The sequence below is a fragment of the Salmo trutta genome, unplaced genomic scaffold (assembly GCF_901001165.1).
Source record: "Salmo trutta unplaced genomic scaffold, fSalTru1.1, whole genome shotgun sequence".
Lineage (NCBI taxonomy): Eukaryota > Metazoa > Chordata > Actinopteri > Salmoniformes > Salmonidae > Salmo > Salmo trutta.
Window position 1 is genome coordinate 755,892 of NW_021822319.1, and position 24,825 is coordinate 780,716.

General features: G+C 47.7%; 1 protein-coding gene and 1 long non-coding RNA gene across 2 annotated transcripts; one reads left to right on the forward strand and one right to left on the reverse strand.

Annotated features, from left to right (window-relative positions):
* Window positions 1-2,573: 2,573 nt before the first annotated feature.
* Window positions 2,574-4,762, reverse strand: LOC115181717 (extensin-like). Its single transcript, XM_029743544.1, has 3 exons — window positions 4,696-4,762; window positions 3,290-3,645; window positions 2,574-3,101 (listed from the first exon to the last, which is right to left on the reverse strand). Exons 1-3 carry the CDS (start codon window positions 4,760-4,762, stop codon window positions 2,574-2,576), a joined length of 951 nt encoding a protein of 316 aa, XP_029599404.1.
* A 12,567-nt stretch (window positions 4,763-17,329) lies between these two features.
* LOC115181713 (uncharacterized) lies at window positions 17,330-19,034 on the forward strand. The gene is made up of 2 exons (XR_003873497.1): window positions 17,330-17,429; window positions 18,242-19,034. It is a non-coding gene; the product is annotated as an uncharacterized LOC115181713 (long non-coding RNA).
* Window positions 19,035-24,825: the final 5,791 nt, after the last annotated feature.

Genomic DNA, 24,825 nt, shown 5'->3' on the forward strand with positions numbered 1-24,825 from the left:
GAGGAGAGACATCACACACAGTCTTGGCAGACCTTCTGTCCTCCTTTCACATGACCAGTGGAGATCCTGTCTCCGGTCCCTGGCAGACAGAACGAGAGGGATAAAGAGAAAGAACAGCGAGGGAGTCTGAGTACTGGCCACACAGCCTGGCGCACAGCCTGGCACGCAGCCTGGCACGCAGACCAGCCACCTCACGCTCAGTCACACGCTCTCCCTCACTCCCACTGCCGCTCGCTCTCCCTGGTACACCCGCGCACGGTAGACACACATGCGCGCACGCACACTCTTCTGAGGGCCACACGGAGTGACATCTAGAGAAGTGGTTCATTGTTCCCCTCGGCCCCCTCTCTGTCTTCACGCTCCACTGAGCAGCTAGCTAAGTCCCTAAACGCTTTCCAAAAAAAGGTTCCATATTGAACCAAACAGGGATCTGTCACTTGCTTCATATATGGAACCCTTAAGAGTTCTATATAGAACCCTTTTTATAGGGTTCTATGATCAGAACCCTAGAGGTTCTTGTAAACGGAAACAAAATGTGTTCCATATAGAACCATTTTTATAAGGTTCTTTAATCAGAACCCTGGGGGTTCTTGTAAACAGAAACAAAACGTGTTCCCTGTGGCTCAGTTGGTAGAGCATGGTGTTTGCAACGCCAGGGTTGTGGGTTCGATTCCCACGGGGGGCCAGTACGAAAATAAAAAAAAATAAAAAAAAATGCATGAATTGTAATGTATGTATTCACTACTGTAAGTCGCTCTGGATAAGAGCGTCTGCTAAATGACTAAAATGTAAATGTGTTCCATATAGAACCCTGTTGGTGACATGATGAATAATGCCAATTAATAAATAGTATATTTCTAGCAAACAATATAATAGATTAAATATTGGACATAAGAATACCAGCATAGTTCTTTAGATTGATTGTGATTATATGCAAACGTAAGCCAGGAAAACTCACCCAAAGCGAACGGGCGGAACAAGCAGAGGGAGGCGGGCGGAACAAGCAGAGGGAGGCGGGCGGACAAGCGAGGGAGGCGGGGCGGAACAAGCAGAGGGAGGCGGGCGGAACAAGCAGAGGGAGGCGGGCGGAACAAGCAGAGGGAGGGGGCGGAACAAGCAGAGCGAGGCGGGCGGAACAAAGCAGAGCGAGAGGGGCGGAACAAGCAGAGCGAGGCGGGCGGAACAAGCGTGAGCGAGGCTGGGCGGAACAAGCAGAGCGGAACAAGCGAGGGAGGCGGGCCGGAACAACAGCAGAGGAGGCGGAACCAAGCAGAGGGAGGCGGGGCGGAACAAGCAGAGGGCGGGAACAAGCAGAGGGAGGCGGGCGGAACAAGCAGAGGGAGGCGGGCGGAACAAGCAGAGGGAGGCGGGCGGAACAAGCAGAGCGGAACAAGCAGAGGGAGGCGGGCGGAACAAGCAGAGCGGAACAAGCAGAGGGAGGCGGGCGGAACAAGCAGAGCGAGGCGGGCGGAACAAGCAGAGGGAGGCGGGCGGAACAAGCAGAGGGAGGCGGGCGGAACAAGCAGAGGGAGGCGGGCGGAACAAGCAGAGCGGAACAAGCAGAGGGAGGCGGGCGGAACAAGCAGAGGGAGGCGGGCGGAACAAGCAGAGGGAGGCGGGCGGAACAAGCAGAGGGAGGCGGGCGGAACAAGCAGAGCGAGGCGGGCGGAAAGGACTGGAGAGGCAGAGCAGTGACACTATGCCAGCAGGATGGTCCATATCTCCAATCATCTTTGCTGATAGTGATGTTGTTTCCATAAGTGGATGAATTCAATTAGCATGTATGGTAAAGCCTCAACCCTTAGCTACCTCTTCCAGTTCAAACGAGCTCCAAAAATAGTTCATAATGACCACATTTTTATTGTTTTGTGTGACTACAGCTCCAGTGATAAAACACAAAAATAGAGACCCGTTCTAAATGAGCGAGGCATAAATCGGACAGACCACCCTGCTTCGGTTGGGTCATCGTTATTCATAACTATGCATTATAATATAAATCACACGCCTCGCACGCTCGCCTTTAGTGAGTTTAGGCCAATAGTTTTGGAATATGCACTAGTGGCCAGGGAGGCATATTTATTGGAATTGATGGCCCACATGAATCTTGGTACCAACTCTGGCTGACTGACTTGGGCTACAGTACTGTTCTATATGGGTTGATGACTTCCTTATGGATCAGTACTGTTCTATATGGGTTGATGACTTCCTTATGGAACAGTACTGTTCTATATGGGTTGATGACTTCCTTATGGAACAGTACTGTTCTATATGGGTTGATGACTTCCTTATGGAACAGTACTGTTCTATATGGGTTGATGACTTCCTTATGGATCAGTACTGTTCTATATGGGTTGATGACTTCCTTATGGAACAGTACTGTTCTATATGGGTTGATGACTTCCTTATGGATCAGTACTGTTCTATATGGGTTGATGACTTCCTTATGGATCAGTACTGTTCTATATGGGTTGATGACTTCCTTATGGATCAGTACTGTTCTATATGGGTTGATGACTTCCTTATGGATCAGTACTGTTCTATATGGGTTGATGACTTCCTTATGGATCAGTAGCCTAATGGGTTGCTGCCTGGCTGGTTCCTGAGAAAAGGAGCAAATACATGAGTTCATCTGCTGGAGTAAAGGTGAGGTAATCTGCAGGAGTAAAGGCGAGGTAATCTGCAGGAGTGAAGGTGAGGTAATCTGCAGGAGTAAAGGTGGGGTAATCTGCAGGAGTAAAGGCGAGGTAATCTGCAGGAGTAAAGGTGGGGTAATCTGCAGGAGTAAAGGTTAGGTAATCTGCAGGAGTAAAGGTGGGGTAATCTGCAGGAGTAAAGGTTAGGTAATCTGCAGGAGTAAAGGTGGGGTAATCTGCAGGAGTAAAGGTGGGGTAATCTGCAGGAGTAAAGGCGGGGTAATCTGCAGGAGGGGTAATCTGCAGGAGTAAAGGCGGGGTAATCTGCAGGAGGGAAGGTGAGGTAATCTGCAGGAGTAAAGGCGGGGTAATCCGCAGGAGTGAAGGCGGGGTAATCCGCAGGAGTAAAGGCGGGGTAATCCGCAGGAGGGAAGGCGGGGTAATCTGCAGGAGGGAAGGCGGGGTAATCTGCAGGAGGGAAGGTGGGGTAATCTGCAGGAGTAAAGGTGAGGTAATCTGCAGGAGTAAAGGTGGGGTAATCTGCAGGAGTAAAGGTTAGGTAATCTGCAGGAGTAAAGGTGGGGTAATCTGCAGGAGTAAAGGTGGGGTAATCTGCAGGAGTAAAGGCGGGGTAATCTGCAGGAGGGGTAATCTGCAGGAGTAAAGGCGGGGTAATCTGCAGGAGGGAAGGTGAGGTAATCTGCAGGAGTAAAGGCGGGGTAATCCGCAGGAGTGAAGGCGGGGTAATCCGCAGGAGTAAAGGCGGGGTAATCTGCAGGAGGGAAGGCGGGGTAATCTGCAGGAGGGAAGGCGGGGTAATCTGCAGGAGGGAAGGCGGGGTAATCTGCAGGAGGGAAGGCGGGGTAATCTGCAGGAGGGAAGGCGGGGTAATCTGCAGGAGTAAAGGTGGGGTAATCTGCAGGAGGGAAGGCGGGGTAATCTGCAGGAGGGAAGGTGAGGTAATCTGCAGGAGTAAAGGTGGGGTAATCTGCAGGAGTAAAGGTGAGGTAATCTGCAGGAGTAAAGGTGAGGTAATCTGTAGAAATGAGTTAATCTTCCAAAATGAAGACATGCTATGCAGACATAATTATTATGATGTACATTTTACATTTTAGTCATTTAGCAGACGCTCTTATCCAGAGCGATTTACAGTAGTGAGTGCATACATTTCATTTCATACATTTCATACATTTTTTCCCCCGTACTGGTCCCCCTTGGGAATCGAACCCACAACCCTGGCGTTGCAAACACCATGCTCTACCAACTGAGCCACACGGGACCGTAGAAGAACGACTTCCATGCAGTTGTCAGCAGCAGGCGACAGAGAGATCCATTGCCTCTGATAGTTGGGTTACTGCTAGACTGAGCAAAACGTACTGTGTTAAGTCATGTAATGATTAAGTAGGCGATTGAATCACTGAGACTTATGATAAATAATTGATTATAAATAATTTAGGATGGCTACATACCTCCAGTCAGCCCACGGCCCACCTTGTGTATTCAGGAGTTCAGCAACAGTCTTCTAACGGCTTCATGAAACACAGTCCCCTCATCTGCAGGTAGCCGAATCCCTCAGCTGACAAGGTACAAATCTGTTGTTCTGTCCTGAACAAGGCAGTTAACCCACTGTTCCCTGGTAGCCGAATCCCTCAGCTGACAAGGTACAAATCAGTTGTTCTGTCCCTGAACAAGACAGTTAACCCACTTTTCCCTGGTAGCCGAATCCCCGAGCTGACAAGGCACAAATCTGTTGTTCTGTCCCTGAACAAGGCAGTTAACCCACTGTTCCCTGGTAGCCGAATCCCTCAGCTGACAAGGTACAAATCTGTTGTTCTGCCCCAGAACAAGGCAGTTAACCCACTGTTCCCTGGTAGGCCGTCATTCAAAATAAGAATTTGTTCTTAACTGACTTGCCTAGCTAAATAAAAGTAAAATAAAAAAAATCTGACTATTCACCTTTCTCTCCTCCGTCACATCTGTGTAAGTTGTTCCTGAAGAGTCGCCAGCGTGGTGATCATATCAAGCTCACGTTATTTAAATCATGATGAGACTCAGACCAGACGTAGCAGGTTAAAACGGAAGCCTGGGTCATGGTTCAACACGACTGGACCGTTGTCATACAGTTCCATGATTACTGACAATTGGGTTAGATTTATAGGACCCCCCCCCCTGTACACTCCCTCATGGATTGAACTTGAATATGACAACTTTCAGATGACTCAAACCACAATGTTTTTATTCATCAACATATTTTGTGTGTATAAAGCTCTCCAAACCATTTTTTTCCTCAGGATTCATACGTACTTTCCTAACCCTAAAATGTGCCTAAATAATCGACAAGATCAGAGTGTTTTTAAATCTACCAGTTGGTGCTGAAACGGAGGCAAATACGCGTAGATGCCGTCTGTCATCAAAATGTATAATTAATGGTTTAAAGGGATGGCTTAAGATAAATGTACTGAAAACTTTATTGAATGAAAACTACACAAGAAAAACATCTGTTGGCCATCAAGTGGGAGGGTTTTAAACTGTTGAATTACATTTATTCAGTGCGCCCAAGGGAACCAGGCCTGTAAAGCCCGTTAGGCGTGTGTTAGAAAGTCCATCATTTCCTAAGTCTGAACCGGGGCCCATACGATTATGGCTTCATGTATTTGGATGAAATAATCAACATTGCTTTCCTTAATAAATAGAACAATAACATGCTTATTGGGTATTTGGGTATTTGCATCCACCATGGTCTGGAGTCTTCATGCTGGAATGGCAGTTGGTTCCTGGTGGAACGTTAGAATTTCATAATTTTGAATTGACCAATAAGGTTCCATATAGAACCTTCTACTTTGCAACAGCAGAGGTTTGTATGAACCTTGCGGTCGGTTTCCCACGTCGACCTCATCCTGCCGGGGTCTGATGAGACAACTAGACATTTTTCTGACCAGGCGATATCATGAAACAGCATCGTGAATATGGATATAAATGTCAATGCAAAACAGCTGAAACATATGAATAGATGTCTGGTTAGCTGTCATTTCAGAGTGACATGACTGTTAGCTTTTGTTAGCTGTTGTTGGCTAAAATCCCCATTACACTCTGGGGTAAGGATAGATCCCTCTAGGTTCTCTGCCTTCACTAAGTTAATATACACTACCATTCAAAAGTTTGGGGTCACTTACATAATGTCCATGTTTTTGAAAGAAAAGCACATTTTCTTTGTCCATTAAAATAACATCAAATTAAATAGTACCCACAAAACCCCAGTCTCAACGTCAACGGTGAAGAGGCGACTCCGGGATGCTGGCCTTCTAGGCAGAGTTGCAAAGAAAAAGACATCTCAGACTGGCCAATAAAAATAAAATATTAAAATGAGCAAAATAACACAGACACTGGACAGAGGAACTCTGGAGTCGCCTCTTCACTGTTGACGTTGAGACTGGTGTTTTGCGGGTACTATTTAATGAAGCTGCCAGTTGAGGACTTGTGAGGCGTCTGTTTTTCAAACTAGACACTCTAATGTACTTGTCCTCTTGCTCAGTTGTGCACCGGGGCCTCCCACTCCTCTTTCTATTCTGGTTAGAGCCAGTTTGTGCTGTTCTGTGAAGGGAGTAGTACACAGCGTTGAACGAGATCTTCAGTTTCTTGGCAATTTCTCGCATGGAATAGTCTTCATTTCTCAGAACAAGAATAGACTGACGAGTTTCAGAAGGAAAGTCTTTGTTTCTGGCCATTTTGAGCCTGTAATCAAACCCACAAATGTTGATGCTCCAGATACTCAACTAGTCTAAAGAATGCCAGTTTTATTGCTTCTTTAATCAGAACAACAGTTTCCAGCTGTGCTAACATAATTGCAAAAGTGTTTTCTAATGATCAATTAACCTTTTCAAGATAAACTTGGGTTAGCTAACACAACGTGCCATTGGAACACAGGAGTGATGGTTGCTGATAATGGGCCTCTGTATGCCTATGTAGATATTCCATTTAAAATCAGCCGTTTCCAGCTACAATAGTCATTTACAACATTAACAATGTCTACACTGTATTTCTGATCATTTTGATGTTATTTTAATGGACAAAAAATGTGCTTTTCTTTCAAAAACAAGGACATTTCTAACTGACCCCAAACTTTTGAACGGTAGTATATATTGATATATTATTTTACATAATATAATAATAATCAAAAAGTTGAATATAGAACCCCAAAGAACCCTTTTAAGAGTGTAGACACTCATTTAAGGTGTGTGTGTGTGTGTGTGTGTGTGTGTGTGTGTGTGTGTGTGTGTGTGTGTGTGTGTGTGTGTGTGTGTGTGTGTGTGGACTGTAGAATTAGATTCTTGGAGAGGTAAGGGCACCGAGTTTTACTGCTAACCTGATTTACGCTTATCATTACACACACTTTATTATAAGAGAAAATATGTTTGTCAGTGTCCCAAACGGTACCCTATTCCCTATATAGTGCACTACTTTTGCCAGGAGCTCTGGTCTATGTAGGGAATAGGGTGCGGTTTGGGACTCAACCCAGAGGTTAAAAGAGGGGCCTACACAACATGACCGTGCGTTTTCATTTCAGCAGTAAGTATGTCCTTTCATCTCCTTTCAGTTGGAAAGGCTGTGCAGCGTGTGATTGTGTGGTGCATACCTTCCCTCCCTCTCTCCATCCATCCCTCTCTCCATTCACTCACCACCCTCCTGTAATCCTGCTCTGTGTGTGTGTGTGTGTGTGTCCTGCCCTGATGATCAAAAAGCAAAATCTTGTGTGTCTGGGACATCATGTGCTGTAGTACTTAAAGCAGCAAGCCGATTAGTCCTCTTTCTGCTCTGGCTCATGCTAGTCCTGTTTCTGTTTCTGCTCTGGCTCATGATGACAGTATTGTAGGCACCTTGGGGGGCAGACCCTCCTGGAACCCCGGGGGGGGGCAGACCCTCCTGGAACCCCGGGGGGGGGCAGACCCTCCTGGAACCCCGGGGGGGGGACCCTCCTTGGAACCCTGGGACGGGGGCAGACCCTCCTGGAACCCTAGGACGTGGGGGGGGGGGGGGGCACACCCTCCTGGAACCCCAGGACGTGGGGGGGGGCACACCCTCCTGGAACCCCAGGACGGGGGGCGCTCGTTTCTCAGGTTGTCGTAGGAAAAAAACAATGCCAGCGCTCAAACGGGGAGCTTTATTAGTGTGGTGATTATTATGTTGAGAAACATCAAACAAGACACGGCGGTGCAGAATATGGACTTAATATCAAATAAACGTCAAATAAAACATTTTTAGTTTCTGTCATGGTAGGACAGAGATGTAATATAGGTGGAGTTTGTTTTACATGGCCTGATGCCCCGGGTGACTGGAGATTTCAGTTAAGAACCAATGGTATGGTCCAAAATGAGCCACCGCCGCACATCCGTGCCACCGGTCCATGTAAAACAAACTCTCCTATTTGAAAAGGCAGCTGCGTTCTCTCCACAGCTCCTCCAGTCTGTCCTCCGTCACCTCGTTCTCTCCACAGCTCCTCCTGTCTGTCCTCCGTCACCTCGTTCTCTCCACAGCTCCTCCAGTCTGTCCTCCGTCACCTCGTTCTCTCCACAGCTCCTCCAGTCTGTCCTCCGTCACCTCGTTCTCTCCACAGCTCCTCCTGTCTGTCCTCCGTCACCTCGTTCTCTCCACAGCTCCTCCAGTCTGTCCTCCGTCACCTCGTTCTCTCCACAGCTCCTCCAGTCTGTCCTCCGTCACCTCGTTCTCTCCACAGCTCCTCCAGTCTGTCCTCCGTCACCTCGTTCTCTCCACAGCTCCTCCAGTCTGTCCTCCGTCACCTCGTTCTCTCCACAGCTCCTCCAGTCTGTCCTCCGTCACCTCGTTCTCTCCACAGCCCCTCCAGTCTGTCCTCCGTCACCTCGTTCTCTCCACAGCTCCTCCAGTCTGTCCTCCGTCACCTCGTTCTCTCCACAGCTCCTCCAGTCTGTCCTCCGTCACCTCGTTCTCTCCACAGCTCCTCCAGTCTGTCCTCCGTCACCTCGTTCTCTCCACAGCTCCTCCAGTCTGTCCTCCGTCACCTCGTTCTCTCCACAGCTCCTCCAGTCTGTCCTCCGTCACCTCGTTCTCTCCACAGCTCCTCCTGTCTGTCCTCCGTCACCTCGTTCTCTCCACAGCTCCTCCAGTCTGTCCTCCGTCACCTCGTTCTCTCTACAGCTCCTCCAGTCTGTCCTCCGTCACCTCGTTCTCTCCACAGCTCCTCCAGTCTGTCCTCCGTCACCTCGTTCTCTCCACAGCCCCTCCAGTCTGTCCTCCGTCACCTCGTTCTCTCCACAGCTCCTCCAGTTTGTCCTCCGTCACCTCGTTCTCTCCACAGCTCCTCCAGTCTGTCCTCCGTCACCTCGTTCTCTCCACAGCTCCTCCAGTCTGTCCTCCGTCACCTCGTTCTCTCCACAGCTCCTCCTGTCTGTCCTCCGTCACCTCGTTCTCTCCACAGCTCCTCCAGTCTGTCCTCCGTCACCTCGTTCTCTCCACAGCTCCTCCTGTCTGTCCTCCGTCACCTCGTTCTCTCCACAGCTCCTCCAGTCTGTCCTCCGTCACCTCGTTCTCTCCACAGCCCCTCCAGTCTGTCCTCCGTCACCTCGTTCTCTCCACAGCTCCTCCAGTCTGTCCTCCGTCACCTCGTTCTCTCGGTCCACACGGGGCGTGGTGGTGGTGGTGGTGGTGATGGTGGTGATGGTGGTGGTGGTGGTGGTGGTGGTGGTGGTTGTTGTTGCCTGGAATTAGGCTGCTCATCCAAGATCCTATTAATCTTGTTGCCAGTTACTACAACGGATTGGTGTAAATACAAACTGTTAAAGCTTAAAGCCTTAGGGAGAGGGTTTTTCTCACACTTGAACATAAACAAGCCTGCACGCTTAAAGCCATAGATTCACCACCAAAAGCCTTGTTTCTGCTTAGCTGTCCATTCTCAGAGGGATCTCTAGGGGGCGCTGTCCTCTCATACAGTCGACTAGAGGAGACCAAACTGGACGGCTGACGGGCCTGCAGTGTGTTTGGTGGGGCAGAGGGTTCATACACCCAGATAGCCCAATGCGCTCAGAGCCCTGCTCCTCTATCCCAGCTGTGTGTGTGTGTGTGTGTGTGTGTGTGTGTGTGTGTGTGTGTGTGTGTGTGTGTGTGTGTGTGTGTGTGTGGTGTGTGTGTGTGTGTGGTTGTACCATCCCGGCAGAGCCAAGCAATGCGCCACAAACTCTTCATCACTGATTGGGGTTTTAGTGACACCTTTCATCAACATTATAACCCATATAGCCAGGACTCTCATCAACATTATAACCCATATAGCCAGGACTCTCATCAACATTATAACCCATATAGCCAGGACTCTCATCAACATTATAACCCATATAGCCAGGACTCTCATCAACATTATAACCCATATAGCCAGGACTCTCATCAGCATTATAACCCATATAGCCAGGACTCTCATCAACATTATAACCCATGATAACCCATAGGACTCTCATCAACATTATAACCCATATAGCCAGGACTCTCATCAACATTATAACCCATATAGCCAGGACTCTCATCAACATTATAACCCATATAGCCAGGACTCTCATCACATATAGCCAGGACTCTCATCAACATTATAACCCATATAGCCAGGACTCTCATCAACATTATAACCCATATAGCCAGGACTCTCATCAACATTATAACCCATATAGCCAGGACTCTCATCAACATTATAACCCATATAGCCAGGACTCTCATCAACATTATAACCCATATAGCCAGGACTCTCATCAACATTATAACCCATATAGCCAGGACTCTCATCAACATTATAACCCTATAGCCAGGACTCTCATCAACATTATAACCCATATAGCCAGGACTCTCATCAACATTATAACCCATATAGCCAGGACTCTCATCAACATTATAACCCATATAGCCAGGACTCTCATCAACATTATAACCCATATAGCCAGGACTCTCATCAACATTATAACCCATATAGCCAGGACTCTCATCAACATTATAACCCATATAGCCAGGACTCTCATCAACATTATAACCCATATAGCCAGGACTCTCATCAACATTATAACCCATATAGCCAGGACTCTCATCAACATTATAACCCATATAGCCAGGACTCTCATCAACATTATAACCCATATAGCCAGGACTCTCATCAGCATTATAACCCATATAGCCAGGACTCTCATCAACATTATAACCCATATAGCCAGGACTCTCATCAACATTATAACCCATATAGCCAGGACTCTCATCAGCATTATAACCCATATAGCCAGGACTCTCATCAACATTATAACCCATATAGCCAGGACTCTCATCAACATTATAACCCATATAGCCAGGACTCTCATCACATTATAACCCATATAGCCAGGACTCTCATCAACATTATAACCCATATAGCCAGGACTCTCATCAACATTATAACCCATATAGCCAGGACTCTCATCAACATTATAACCCATATAGCCAGGACTCTCATCAACATTATAACCCATATAGCCAGGACTCTCATCAACATTATAACCATTTAGCCAGGACTCTCATCAACATTATAACCCATATAGCCAGGACTCTCATCAACATTATAACCCATATAGCCAGGACTCTCATCAACATTATAACCCATATAGCCAGGACTCTCATCAACATTATAACCCATATAGCCAGGACTCTCATCAACATTATAACCCATATAGCCAGGACTCTCATCAACATTATAACCCATATAGCCAGGACTCTCATCAACATTATAACCCATATAGCCAGGACTCTCATCAACATTATAACCCATATAGCCAGGACTCTGAAGATCTGAACCCCCAGAGCCACTGTGACAGAGGCCCAGTTAGTTCAGCCCAGCTGCTGCTGTCAACAGTCCTGTGGTCTATTGTGTGCCTGTGTTTTGACACCCCATTTCCTGTCGCGTGGAAACATGTGACCAGCGACTCCCAGTAGTAGTGTCACACTATAACTATTTAAACATTCTCTCCTAATGGACAGACGGAGGCAGGACAGACCTCTCTCTCTCTTCAGTGTAAACTCACTTGCCTGGAGGCTTTCTCTCAATCTAGCTGCACCCCGTCCACTATATTATCTACCCCGGCAGGCAGTGAAGAGGGTGTGTGTGTTTGTGTGTGCGCACGTCTATAAGCGTGTGTTCCCGGGCTATGGGTTTATGAAAGCGTCACCACGAGGGATGAAGAAAGAGAGAAAGCTGAAAGACGTAATGCAGCCCTCTGGGCCCTGAGGTCAATCAACAACATGGTTCAATAGAGAAATGTATCGGAAACTGCAACCGATGAAGGAGACCCAGGCAGGAGACCCAGGCAGGAGACCCAGGCAGGAGACCCAGGCAGTCCCAGGAAGGAGACCCAGGCAGTCCCATAGACCTTTATATTGTGGAGAGACCCAGGCAGACCCAGGCAGACCCAGGAAGGAGACCCAGGCAGTCCCATAGACCTTTATATTGTGGAGAGACCCAGGCAGACCCAGGCAGACCCAGGAAGGAGACCCAGGCAGTCCCATAGACCTTTATATTGTGGAGAGACCCAGGCAGACCCAGGAAGGAGACCCAGGCAGTCCCATAGACCTTTATATTGTGGAGAGACCCAGGCATACCCAGGCAGACCCAGGAAGGAGACCCAGGCAGTCCCATAGACCTTTATATTGTGGAGAGACTTAGTCCAGTACAAAGGTCATGGGTTGTGGAGAGACCCAGTAAAAAGATGCATTAAGAATGCATAAGGCCTGAGTCTCACTGGGCTTCCTGTAGGCCTCTGACCAAGAGTAGTGGGCTGTCCAGGCAGTAGGCTGCCATTTTAGATTCCCCCAAGTGTCTGTCTTGAAGCTGTCATCCTTAATGGTGAAACGGACACGTCCCTTTGGGAGTTTACAACAAACCGAGTCTGTGAGCCTGGGTGACAGATGGTTTCAGTTGATGAGAGCAGATATGGACAGTGACCACCGTAGAGTCAGGTGTGTGTGTTGTAGAGCAGAGTGATGGGGTTTATAGTGAAAGGTGTGAAAGCAGCAGTGATTGAGTGGTTTCTATATCGTCATGACTCAGGAAACACATCACCTTGTTGAGTGTGTCATACTGAAGACCTGGGGGGACACGTATTACATGGGCCCCAGGACGGACACACACACACACAGAGAAAAACACATTTATAGCTCTCTGTGATGACATCACTTGTTCCTGTTGAAATACTCTTCCCCTCCTCCTCCCCTCCTCCCCTTTTCTTCTCTTCCCCTTCTCCCCCTCCCCTACTCCTCTCCTCCTCCCCTACTCCTCTCCTCCCCTTCTCCTCCTCTCCTCTCCTCCTCCCCTTCTCCCCCTCCACTACTCCTCTCCTCCCCTTCTCTTCCCCTTCTCTCCTCCCCTGCCCTTCTCCTCTCCCCCTCCCCTTCTCCTCTCCCCCTCCCCTTCTCCTCTCCCCCTCCCCTTCTCCTCTCCTCCTCCCCTCCTCCCCTTCTCCTCTCCTCCTCTTCTCCTCCTCCCCTCCCCTCCTCCTCCCCTCCCCTTCTCCTCTCCCCCTCCCCTTCTCTTCCTCTCCTCCTCCCTTCTCCTCCTCTCCTCTATTTTACTGTCACCACTCCTGTAAAGGTAGTGAGGTAATGAACCCTTAGTGACAGGTGGGGAACATGCAGGTGATTGTGATTTACCTCATTTAAATTAGTTCTTCCTTGTAACCAATATCAGAGAAGGCGTGTTTGCAGAGTGGTTTATGTAGCTAAATATCTACTCTACTGGTGCCACATTTTGACTGTAGGGTTTCAGCAAATATAATTCAAAGCTGACCATATTCGTCTATGGCAAAGATACTATACTTATGTCTCCCTTGGTGTTAGTTAGCTACTGGTTAGCTAGGTCTTCATCCGTCTGGTGTTAGCTAGTTACTGGTTAGCTAGGTCTTCATCCGTCTGGTGTTAGCTAGTTACTGGTTAGCTAGGTCTTCATCCGTCTGGTGTTAGCTAGTTACTGGTTAGCTAGGTCTTCATCTGTCTGGTGTTAGCTAGTTACTGGTTAGCTAGGTCTTCATCTGTCTGGTGTTAGCTAGTTACTGGTTAGCTAGGTCTTCATCCGTCTGGTGTTAGCTAGTTACTGGTTAGCTAGGTCTTCATCTGTCTGGTGTTAGCTAGTTACTGGCTAGCTAGGTCCTCATCTGTCTGGTGTTAGCTAGTTACTGGTTAGCTAGGTCTTCATCTGTCTGGTGTTAGCTAGTTACTGGCTAGCTAGGTCCTCATCTGTCTGGTGTTAGCTAGTTACTGGTTAGCTAGGTCTTCATCTGTCTGGTGTTAGCTAGTTACTGGTTAGCTAGGTCTTCATCTGTCTAGTTTAGCTAGTTACTGGTTAGCTAGGTCTTCATCTGTCTGGTGTTAGCTAGTTACTGGTTAGCTAGGTCTTCATCTGTCTGGTGTTAGCTAGTTACTGGCTAGCTAGGTCTTCATCTGTCTGGTGTTAGCTAGTTACTGGTTAGCTAGGTCTTCATCCGTCTGGTGTTAGCTAGTTACTGGTTAGCTAGGTCTTCATCTGTCTGGTGTTAGCTAGTTACTGGCTAGCTAGGTCTTCATCTGTATGGTGTTAGCTAGTTACTGGTTAGCTAGGTCTTCATCTGTCTAGTTTAGCTAGTTACTGGTTAGCTAGGTCTTCATCTGTCTGGTGTTAGCTAGTTACTGGTTAGCTAGGTCTTCATCTGTCTGGTGTTAGCTAGTTACTGGTTAGCTAGGTCTTCATCTGTCTGGTGTTAGCTAGGTCTTCAGCCAGCATGTAACAAGAGGTGGGGACGGGTTGTTCAACACGCAGATGTCAAGCCAACACATCCGTCAGTGCTGCTGTGAACCGCATCACAAGAGACATGCCAAACAGAAGATGTGTGTGTATATATATTCATGCAATTTGAATGTTTAAATTGCTTTGTGTTTCTCCAAATTTGCTTGATGATTTTCCTGCGACACTGCATCCACGTTGCTTGACATCGCTGTTTCAAAGAGCTGTCAGTGGAGGCTCATGGATACGCGCTCCCTGCCCACTCAGCCTGGTAGTCAGCCAGGTGTATGTTTTATCATCAGGACTGCTCAGGACTTTTAAAGAGGAGATGACTGAGAGACATGTTGACATGCATGAACAAACACACAGGCACACGTGTTGGACTTGTTACAAATTGGCTTATTATTAAGAGGATGCCAGTACAAACAGGTGGGAAAGGCACATTTCTCTCTGCTGTCGAAAGATGTTTTCTTTAGGTTCTCTGATGGGGGTCTTACCTCGTTGGCTAAGCGTTGAAAAAGTACTGCGAGCGTGGTTGTGTTTCAGTGAAACATCAGTCAGCCAGTCTTCTACTTGGTATCTGTGTAATACAGGTTCTGCCACCCTGGGACCCTCTTCTACCTCCACCAGTGATACAGAGCACAGCAGCAATAACAGCCAGCCAACCAGCCCTGACAATCACGCCAAAAAAGAAATGAGTTGAGGGCTTTAAACAAGACCACTGGGGTTTCAAACTCATTTCATCACTCGTTTCATAGAGCCCAGAAAGAAAACAATATTTATTACTTTTGGAGATTAGGGGCTCTGAGGCGGCAGTGGTGCGTTGGGGGGGGGGGGGGGGGGGGGAGAATACCAGAGAAGAAGAAAGGAGGGTGGGAAGAGGAAGAGGAAGATGTGTTCGACCTTAATGAGGTTTAATGTTTGACTGGGGTGGGGGGCAACAAAGGTGTGTGTGTGTGTGTCCTATAGGTCTATACCAGGCTGTAATCTAATTTGCTGTGAATGCAGGGTAATAATGAAGCTGAGACCTGTTAATCATAAAGAGGGAGATGGAAGGATGAAGGGACTGGTGTATTGTCCTCTCTTCTCCCAGAGTAGACCTTATGGCTCCTGACTGTGTCTGTAGGCCCCACCTGAGGTGTTCTCTCTGTGTGTGTGTGTGTGTGTGTGTCTGTCTCTGTGTGTGTGGTCTGTGTGTGTCTGTCTCTGTGTGTGTGGTCTGTTTCTGTGTGTGTGTGTGTGTATCTCCGTGTGTGTGTCTCCGTGTGTGTGTGTCTGTCTCTGTGTGTGTGGTCTGTGTGTGTCTGTCTCTGTGTGTGTGGTCTGTGTGTGTCTGTCTCTGTGTGTGTGGTCTGTGTGTGTCTGTCTCTATGTGTTTCTCCGTGTGTGTGTGTGTCTCCGTGTGTGTGTGTGTCTCCGTGTGTGTGTGTCTCCGTGTGTGTGTGTCTCCGTGTGTGTGTGTCTCCGTGTGTGTGTGTGTGTCTGTGTGTGTGTGTGTGTGTGTGTGTGTGTGTGTGTGTGTGTGTGTGTGTGTGTGTGTGTGTGTGTGTGTGTGTGTGTGTATTCTGTCTGTGAGCTGAACAGTGAACAGTCACTCCAGGGCCTCTCTCTCTCTCTCTCCACAAAGTGGTTGTTTTAATGGTGACATTCCAGTCTGTGTGAGGTACGTGGTCAGGGCCAGGACACAGGAAAGACCAGACACACAGCCACTGGAGGTAGCCTTCCTGTATTTCACACTATGATAGTCCTCTGTATATCCTCACCCACAGTTGCTACTGGATTAGGGCTGTGAGGGAGAGCAGGGTAGGGGGGTGTGATGATATGGCAGGGCCAGGACACAGGGAAGACCCTGACACACACATAAACACCCTCTGAAAGTAGAGGGTATTCTCCTGTACGACCTCTAAGGGCAGGACTGGCTTAGGGATCCCTGGGAAACAGTGTTACTAGAGGGACTAACCTGGATAAACAAATGAAATGAGGGCAGGGAGGGAGGGAGGGAGGGGGGGAGGGAGGGAGGGGGGGGAAGGAGGGGGGGAGGGAGGGAGGGGGGGGAAGGAGGGAGGGAGGGAGGGAGGGAGGGCTGGGAGGGAGGGAGGGCTGGGAGGGAGGGAGGGAGGGCTGGGAGGGAGGGAGGGGAGGGAGGGAGGGAGGGAGGGCACTTTGTGTGTGTTTTATATGATGGTGGTGTCTAGGGTCAGGCTAGAGGAAAGGCCAGACACATAAACACCCTCTGGAGGTACAGTGGAGTATTGTCCTGTATCACCTCTTACTGCAGGACTGGCGTAGGGCTCTCTGGAAAACACTGGCTAGTGTTACTCTGGGGACGAGCCTGGATAAATACATGGAATGAGGGCAGGGAGGGAGGGAGGCAGGGAGGGAGGGAGGGAGGGAGGCAGGCAGGGAGGGAGGGAGGGAGGGAGGCAGGGCAGGCAGGGAGGGAGGGAGGGAGGGAGGCAGGCAGGCAGGGAGGGAGGGAGGGAGGCAGGGCAGGGCAGGGAGGGAGGCAGGGAGGGAGGGAGGCAGGCAGGGAGGGAGGCAGGCAGGGAGGCAGGGCAGGGCAGGGAGGGAGGGAGGCAGGGAGGGAGGCAGGCAGGGCAGGGAGGCAGGCAGGCAGGGAGGGAGGGAGGCAGGCAGGGAGGGAGGCAGGGAGGGAGGGAGGGAGGGAGGGAGGCAGGGCAGGGCAGGGGAGGGAGGGAGGGAGGGAGGCAGGGCCACTTTGTGTGATGGGGGTGTTAGGGTCAGGCTAGAGTAAAAGGCCAGACACAAACAGCCTCAGGAGGTAGTCCACTGTATACTGTAACAGTCCAGTTATACAGCACTGTATATCCACCCTGATATCAGGGAATGTATTAGTGGTAGGACAGGTCTGGGATATCCACCCTGACATCAGGGAATGTATTAGTGGTAGGACAGGTCAGGTATATCCATCCTGATATCAGGGAATGTATTAGTGGTAGGACAGGTCAGGGATATCCATCCTGATATCAGGGAATGTATTAGTGGTAGGACAGGTCAGGGATATCCACCCTGACATCAGGGAATGTATTAGTGGTAGGACAGGTCAGGGATATCCACCCTGATATCAGGGAATGTATTAGTGGTAGGACAGGTCAGGGATATCCACCCTGATATCAGGGAATGTATTAGTGGTAGGACAGGTCAGGGATATCCACCCTGATATCAGGGAATGTATTAGTGGTAGGACAGGTCAGGGATATCCACCCTGATATCAGGGAATGTATTAGTGGTAGGACAGGTCAGGGATATCCACCCTGATATCAGGGAATGTATTAGTGGTAGGACAGGTCAGGTATATCCATCCTGATATCAGGGAATGTATTAGTGGTAGGACAGGTCAGGGATATCCACCCTGATATCAGGGAATGTATTAGTGGTAGGACAGGTCAGGGATATCCACCCTGACATCAGGGAATGTATTAGTGGTAGGACAGGTCAGGGATATCCACCCTGATATCAGGGAATGTATTAGTGGTAGGACAGGTCAGGGATATCCATCCTGATATCAGGGAATGTATTAGTGGTAGGACAGGTCAGGGCGATCCACCCTGATATCAGGGAATGTATTAGTGGTAGGACAGGTCAGGGATATCCACCCTGATATCAGGGAATGTATTAGTGGTAGGACAGGTCAGGGATATCCACCCTGATATCAGGGAATGTATTAGTGGTAGGACAGGTCAGGGATATCCACCCTGATATCAGGGAATGTATTAGTGGTAGGACAGGTCAGGGATATCCACCCTGATATCAGGGAATGTATTAGTGGTAGGACAGGTCAGGGAATGTATTAGTGGTAGGACAGGTCAGGGATATCCACCCTGATATCAGTGAATGTATTAGTGGTAGGACAGGTCAGGGCTATCTACCCTGATATCAGGGAATGTATTAGTGGTAGGACAGGTCAGGGAATGTATTAGTGGTAGGACAGGTCAGGGATATCCACCTTGATATCAGGGAATGTATTAGTGGTAGGACAGGTCAGGGATATCCATCCTGATATCAGGGAATGTATTAGTGGTAGGACAGGTCAGGGATATCCATCCTGATATCAGGGAATGTATTAGTGGTAGGACAGGTCAGGGATATCCATCCTGATATCAGGGAATGTATTAGTGGTAGGACAGGTCAGGGATATCTACCCTGATATCAGGGGATGTATTAGTGGTAGGACAGGTCAGGGATATCTACCCTGATATCAGGGAATGTATTAGTGGTAGGACAGGTCAGGGATATCCACCCTGACATCAGGGAATGTATTAGTGGTAGGACAGGTCAGGGATATCTACCCTGATATCAGGGAATGTATTAGTGGTAGGACAGGTCAGGGATATCCACCCTGACATCAGGGAATGTATTAAGCTAAGTTTACATTTTTTCTCAAACTCAAAGAGATGTACACACCAACCTGTAGCCTCATTGGAATGAAACTAAATGTATGTTTTCATGCGGTGCTGAATTGTAATACTGGATAAACATTGTTGACTGCTCCCAGTCTAAAATATGATCCTTGCTAATGTAACACATGGAATTCCATTTGTACAGCAGGTGTGAGAACCAAGGTTTGTTCGTTCTCTCTCCCCCCCCCACCGCCACCCAAATATGAAATGAAAAGCTCACACGTACGGCTCATTCATTTCCTATAGCTTTTATTAAGTCCTACAGATGTAGGCTCTTCATTTGATCACTCTTTTCGTTGCCGAGAATTTTCCTTCTCTGCTTGAAATGTAGATGAGCTTCATGATGTCAGGGTAGATATAACGTAGTCATAGACTGTTCTCTCTGCTACCGCACGGCAAGCGGTACCGGAGCGCCAAGTCTAGGTCCAAGAGGCTTCCAAACAGCTTCTACCCCCCAAGCCATAAGACTCCTGAACATCTTATCACATGGCCACCCAGACTATTTGCATTGCGCCCCCGTCCCTCTTTACACTGCTGCTACTCTGTTATTATCTATGCATAGTCACTTTAATAAGTCTACCTACATGTACAAATTACCTCGACTAACCGGTGCCCCTGCACATTGACTCTGTACTGGTACTCCCTGTATATAGCCTCCACATTGACTCTGTACCGGTACCCCCTGTATATAGCCTCCACATTGACTCTGTACCGGTACCCCCTGTATATAGCCGCCACATTGACTCTGTACCAATACCCCCTGTATATAGCCTCCACATTGACTCTGTACCGGTACCCCCTGTATATAGCCTCCACATTGACTCTGTACCGGTACCCCCTGTATATAGCCTCCACATTGACTCTGTACCGGTACCCCCTGTATATAGCCTCCACATTGACTCTGTACCGGTACCCCCTGTATATAGCCTCCACATTGACTCTGTACCGGTTCCCCCTGTATATAGCCTCCACATTGACTCTGTACCGGTACCCCCTGTATATAGCCTCCACATTGACTCTGTACCGGTACCCCCTGTATATAGCCTCCACATTGACTCTGTACCGGTACCCCCTGTATATAGCCTCCACATTGACTCTGTACCGGTACCCCCTGTATATAGCCTCCACATTGACTCTGTACCGGTACCCCCTGTATATAGCCTCCACATTGACTCTGTACCGGTACCCCCTGTATATAGCCTCCACATTGACTCTGTACCGGTACCCCCTGTATATAGCCTCCACATTGACTCTGTACCGGTACCCCCTGTATATAGCCTCCACATTGACTCTGTACCGGTTCCCCCTATATAGAGCCTCCACATTGACTCTGTACCGGTACCCCCTGTATATAGCCTCCACATTGACTCTGTACCGGTACCCCCTGTATATAGCTTCCACATTGACTCTGTACCGGTACCCCCTGTATATAGCCTCCACATTGACTCTGTACCGGTACCCCCTGTATATAGCCTCCACATTGACTCTGTACCGGTAACCCCTGTATATAGCCTCCACATTGACTCTGTACCGGTACCCCTGTATATAGCCTCCACATTGACTCTGTACCGGTACCCCCTGTATATAGCCTCCACATTGACTCTGTACCGGTAACCCCTGTATATAGCCTCCACATTGACTCTGTATCGGTACCCCCTGTATATAGTCTCCACATTGACTCTGTACCGGTACCCCCTGTATATAGCCTCCACATTGACTCTGTACCGGTACCCCCTGTATATAGCCTCCACATTGACTCTGTACCGGTACCCCCTGTATATAGCCTCCACATTGACTCTGTACCGGTACCCCCTGTATATAGCCTCCACATTGACTCTGTACCGGTACCCCCTGTATATAGCCTCCACATTGACTCTGTACCGGTTCCCCCTGTATATAGCCTCCACATTGACTCTGTACCGGTACCCCCTGTATATAGCCTCCACATTGACTCTGTACCGGTAACCCCTGTATATAGCCTCCACATTGACTCTGTATCGGTACCCCCTGTATATAGCCTCCACATTGACTCTGTACTGATACCCCCTGCATATAGCCTCCACATTGACTCTGTACCGGTAACCCCTGTATATAGCCTCCACATTGACTCTGTACTGATACCCCCTGTATATAGCCTCCACATTGACTCTGTACCGGTACCCCCTGTATATAGCCTCTACATTGACTCTGTACCGTAATACCCTGTATATAGCCTCCACATTGACTCTGTACCGGTACCCCCTGTATATAGCCTCTACATTGACTCTGTACCGTAATACCCTGTATATAGCCTCCACATTGACTCTGTACCGTAATACCCTGTATATAGTCTCGCTATTGTTATTTTACTGCTGCTCTTTAACTATTTGTTACTTTTATTTCTTATTCATATTTTTTAAACTGCGTTGTTGGTTAAGGGCTTGTAAGTCTGTAAGGTCTACTACACCTGTTGTATTCAGCATTTCACTGAAAGGTCTACTACACCTGTTGTATTCAGCGTTTCACTGTAAGGTCTACACCTGTTGTATTCAGCATTTCACTGTAAGGTCTACACCTGTTGTATTCAGCATTTCACTGTAAGGTCTACTACACCTGTTGTATTCAGCGTTTCACTGTAAGGTCTACTACACCTGTTGTATTCAGCATTTCACTGAAAGGTCTACACCTGTTGTATTCAGCATTTCACTGTAAGGTCTACACCTGTTGTATTCAGCATTTCACTGTAAGGTCTACTACACCTGTTGTATTCAGCATTTCACTGTAAGGTCTACTACACCTGTTGTATTCAGCATTTCACTGTGAGGTCTACTACACCTGTTGTATTCAGCGTTTCACTGAAAGGTCTACACCTGTTGTATTCAGCATTTCACTGTGAGGTCTACTACACCTGTTGTATTCAGCGTTTCACTGAAAGGTCTACTACACCTGTTGTATTCAGCATTTCACTGTAAGGTCTACACCTGTTGTATTCAGCATTTCACTGTAAGGTCTACTACACCTGTTGTATTCAGCGTTTCACTGAAAGGTCTACTACACCTGTTGTATTCAGCATTTCACTGTAAGGTCTACTACACCTGTTGTATTCAGCGTTTCACTGAAAGGTCTACTACACCTGTTGTATTCAGCGTTTCACTGAAAGGTCTACACCTGTTGTATTCAGCGTTTCACTGAAAGGTCTACTACACCTGTTGTATTCAGCATTTCACTGTAAGGTCTACTACACCTGTTGTATTCAGCATTTCTCTGTAAGGTCTACTACACCTGTTGTATTCAGCGTTTCTCTGTAAGGTCTACTACACCTGTTGTATTCAGCGTTTCACTGTAAGGTCTACTACACCTGTTGTATTCAGCGTTTCACTGAAAGGTCTACTACACCTGTTGTATTCAGCGTTTCACTGAAAGGTCTACTACACCTGTTGTATTCAGCATTTCACTGTAAGGTCTACTACACCTGTTGTATTCAGCATTTCACTGTAAGGTCTACACCTGTTGTATTCAGCATTTCACTGAAAGGGCTACACCTGTTGTATTCAGCGTTTCACTGAAAGGTCTACTACACCTGTTGTATTCAGCATTTCACTGAAAGGTCTACTACACCTGTTGTATTCAGCGTTTCACTGTAAGGTCTACACCTGTTGTATTCAGCGTTTCACTGTAAGGTCTACTACACCTGTTGTATTCAGCATTTCACTGAAAGGTCTACTACACCTGTTGTATTCAGCATTTCACTGTAAGGTCTACTACACCTGTTGTATTCAGCGTTTCACTGAAAGGTCTACACCTGTTGTATTCAGCATTTCACTGTAAGGTCTACACCTGTTGTATTCAGCATTTCACTGTAAGGTCTACACCTGTTGTATTCAGCATTTCACTGTAAGGTCTACTACACCTGTTGTATTCAGCGTTTCACTGAAAGGTCTACACCTGTTGTATTCAGCATTTCACTGTAAGGTCTACACCTGTTGTATTCAGCATTTCACTGTAAGGTCTACTACACCTGTTGTATTCAGCGTTTCACTGAAAGGTCTACACCTGTTGTATTCAGCATTTCACTGTAAGGGCTACACCTGTTGTATTCAGCATTTCACTGTAAGGTCTACTACACCTGTTGTATTCAGCGTTTCACTGTAAGGTCTACTACACCTGTTGTATTCAGCGTTTCACTGAAAGGTCTACACCTGTTGTATTCAGCATTTCACTGAAAGGTCTACACCTGTTGTATTCAGCGTTTCACTGAAAGGTCTACACCTGTTGTATTCAGCGTTTCACTGAAAGGTCTACACCTGTTGTATTCAGCGTTTCACTGTAAGGTCTACTACACCTGTTGTATTCAGCGTTTCACTGTAAGGTCTACTACACCTGTTGTATTCAGCGTTTCACTGTAAGGTCTACTACACCTGTTGTATTCAGCGTCCTAAGTCTACTACCTGTTGTATTCAGCGTCTACGGTACACCTGTTGTATTCAGCATTTCACTGTAAGGTCTACTACACCTGTTGTATTCAGCGTTTCACTGAAAGGTCTACTACACCTGTTGTATTCAGCGTTTCACTGAAAGGTCTACTACACCTGTTGTATTCAGCGTTTCACTGAAAGGTCTACTACACCTGTTGTATTCAGCGTTTCACTGAAAGGTCTACACCTGTTGTATTCAGCATTTCTCTGTAAGGTCTACTACACCTGTTGTATTCAGCGTTTCACTGTAAGGTCTACTACACCTGTTGTATTCAGCGTTTCACTGAAAGGTCTACACCTGTTGTATTCAGCGTTTCACTGTAAGGTCTACACCTGTTGTATTCAGCGTTTCACTGAAAGGTCTACACCTGTTGTATTCAGCATTTCACTGAAAGGTCTACTACACCTGTTGTATTCAGCGTTTCACTGAAAGGTCTACACCTGTTGTATTCGGCCGCATGTGACTAATACAATTTGGTTTGATTGACATAAATTCAGTAAAAACTCACACTAACACACGGTTACATTAACAGTATACCACTTTTCATGTAGCCTACTTTCAGCCAGCTAATAGCCTAGCCACCGATCAAACAACATTCAGCCAGCTAATAGCCTAGCCACCGATCAATCAACATTCAGCCAGCTAATAGCCTAGCCACCGATCAATCAACATTCAGCCAGCTAATAGCCTAGCCACCGATCAATCAACATTCAGCCAGCTAATAGCCTAGCCACCGATCAAACAACATTCAGCCAGCTAATAGCCTAGCCACCGATCAATCAACATTCAGCCAGCTAATAGCCTAGCCACCGATCAAACAACATTCAGCCAGCTAATAGCCTAGCCACCGATCAAACAACATTCCGGACTAAACGTTGAAATCCTGTTGCTGCAAGTTTTTTTTTTTGCTGCGACAATACTGGTCAAATCAAGCTCCTCCATCTGTACATACTGTTCCATCCAGATTGTGTTCATCTTATATTCAGTATAGTCTCCTGTGGATTATCTATAGTGGGGACGTCTTGCCACCGTATGCGCCGTTAAGCTGTCCACTGCATACATTTCCAACTAGTAGAGAATGTAAGTGTCCATATTTGGATGGATTTTAGGCTTTAACGATCCAGGACTAATGGATTCCTCAGTAGAGCTGATAGTGTCCGTCACACAAGGAGAGTGGCCTCTATTAAAACACGTCTTCTCCACAGGCTGCAAGCTGCTTACTGCTACTGGGTTTGACCCTGGGTTTGACCCTGGGTTTGACCCTGGGTAAAAGCAGAAAGGCCAAGTCGGGCTTCCTTAATGTAAGACGTGTACACACACACACACACACACACACGTACATTTTCATACACAGACACACCACACATGCACATTTACACACACACACACAACACATGTGCATTTACACACACACACACACACACACACACACACACACACACACACACACACACACACGTGTACACACACACGCGTACATTTACACACACATGCGCGCGTACATTTACACACACACAAGACAGCTATTAGGGAA

Coding starts and splice junctions, on each gene's coding strand:
- LOC115181717 (XM_029743544.1), bottom strand. CDS start 4,762: ATGGAACTGTATGACAACGGTCCAGTCGTGTTGAACCATGACCCAGGC. Junction 3,646..4,695: donor CTTCCGTTTTAACCTGCTAC/GTCTGGTCTGAG, acceptor TTACTCCTGCAG/ATTACCTCACCTTTACTCCT. Junction 3,102..3,289: donor ATTACCCCGCCTTTACTCCT/GCAGATTACCCC, acceptor TCCCTCCTGCAG/ATTACCCCGCCTTCCCTCCT.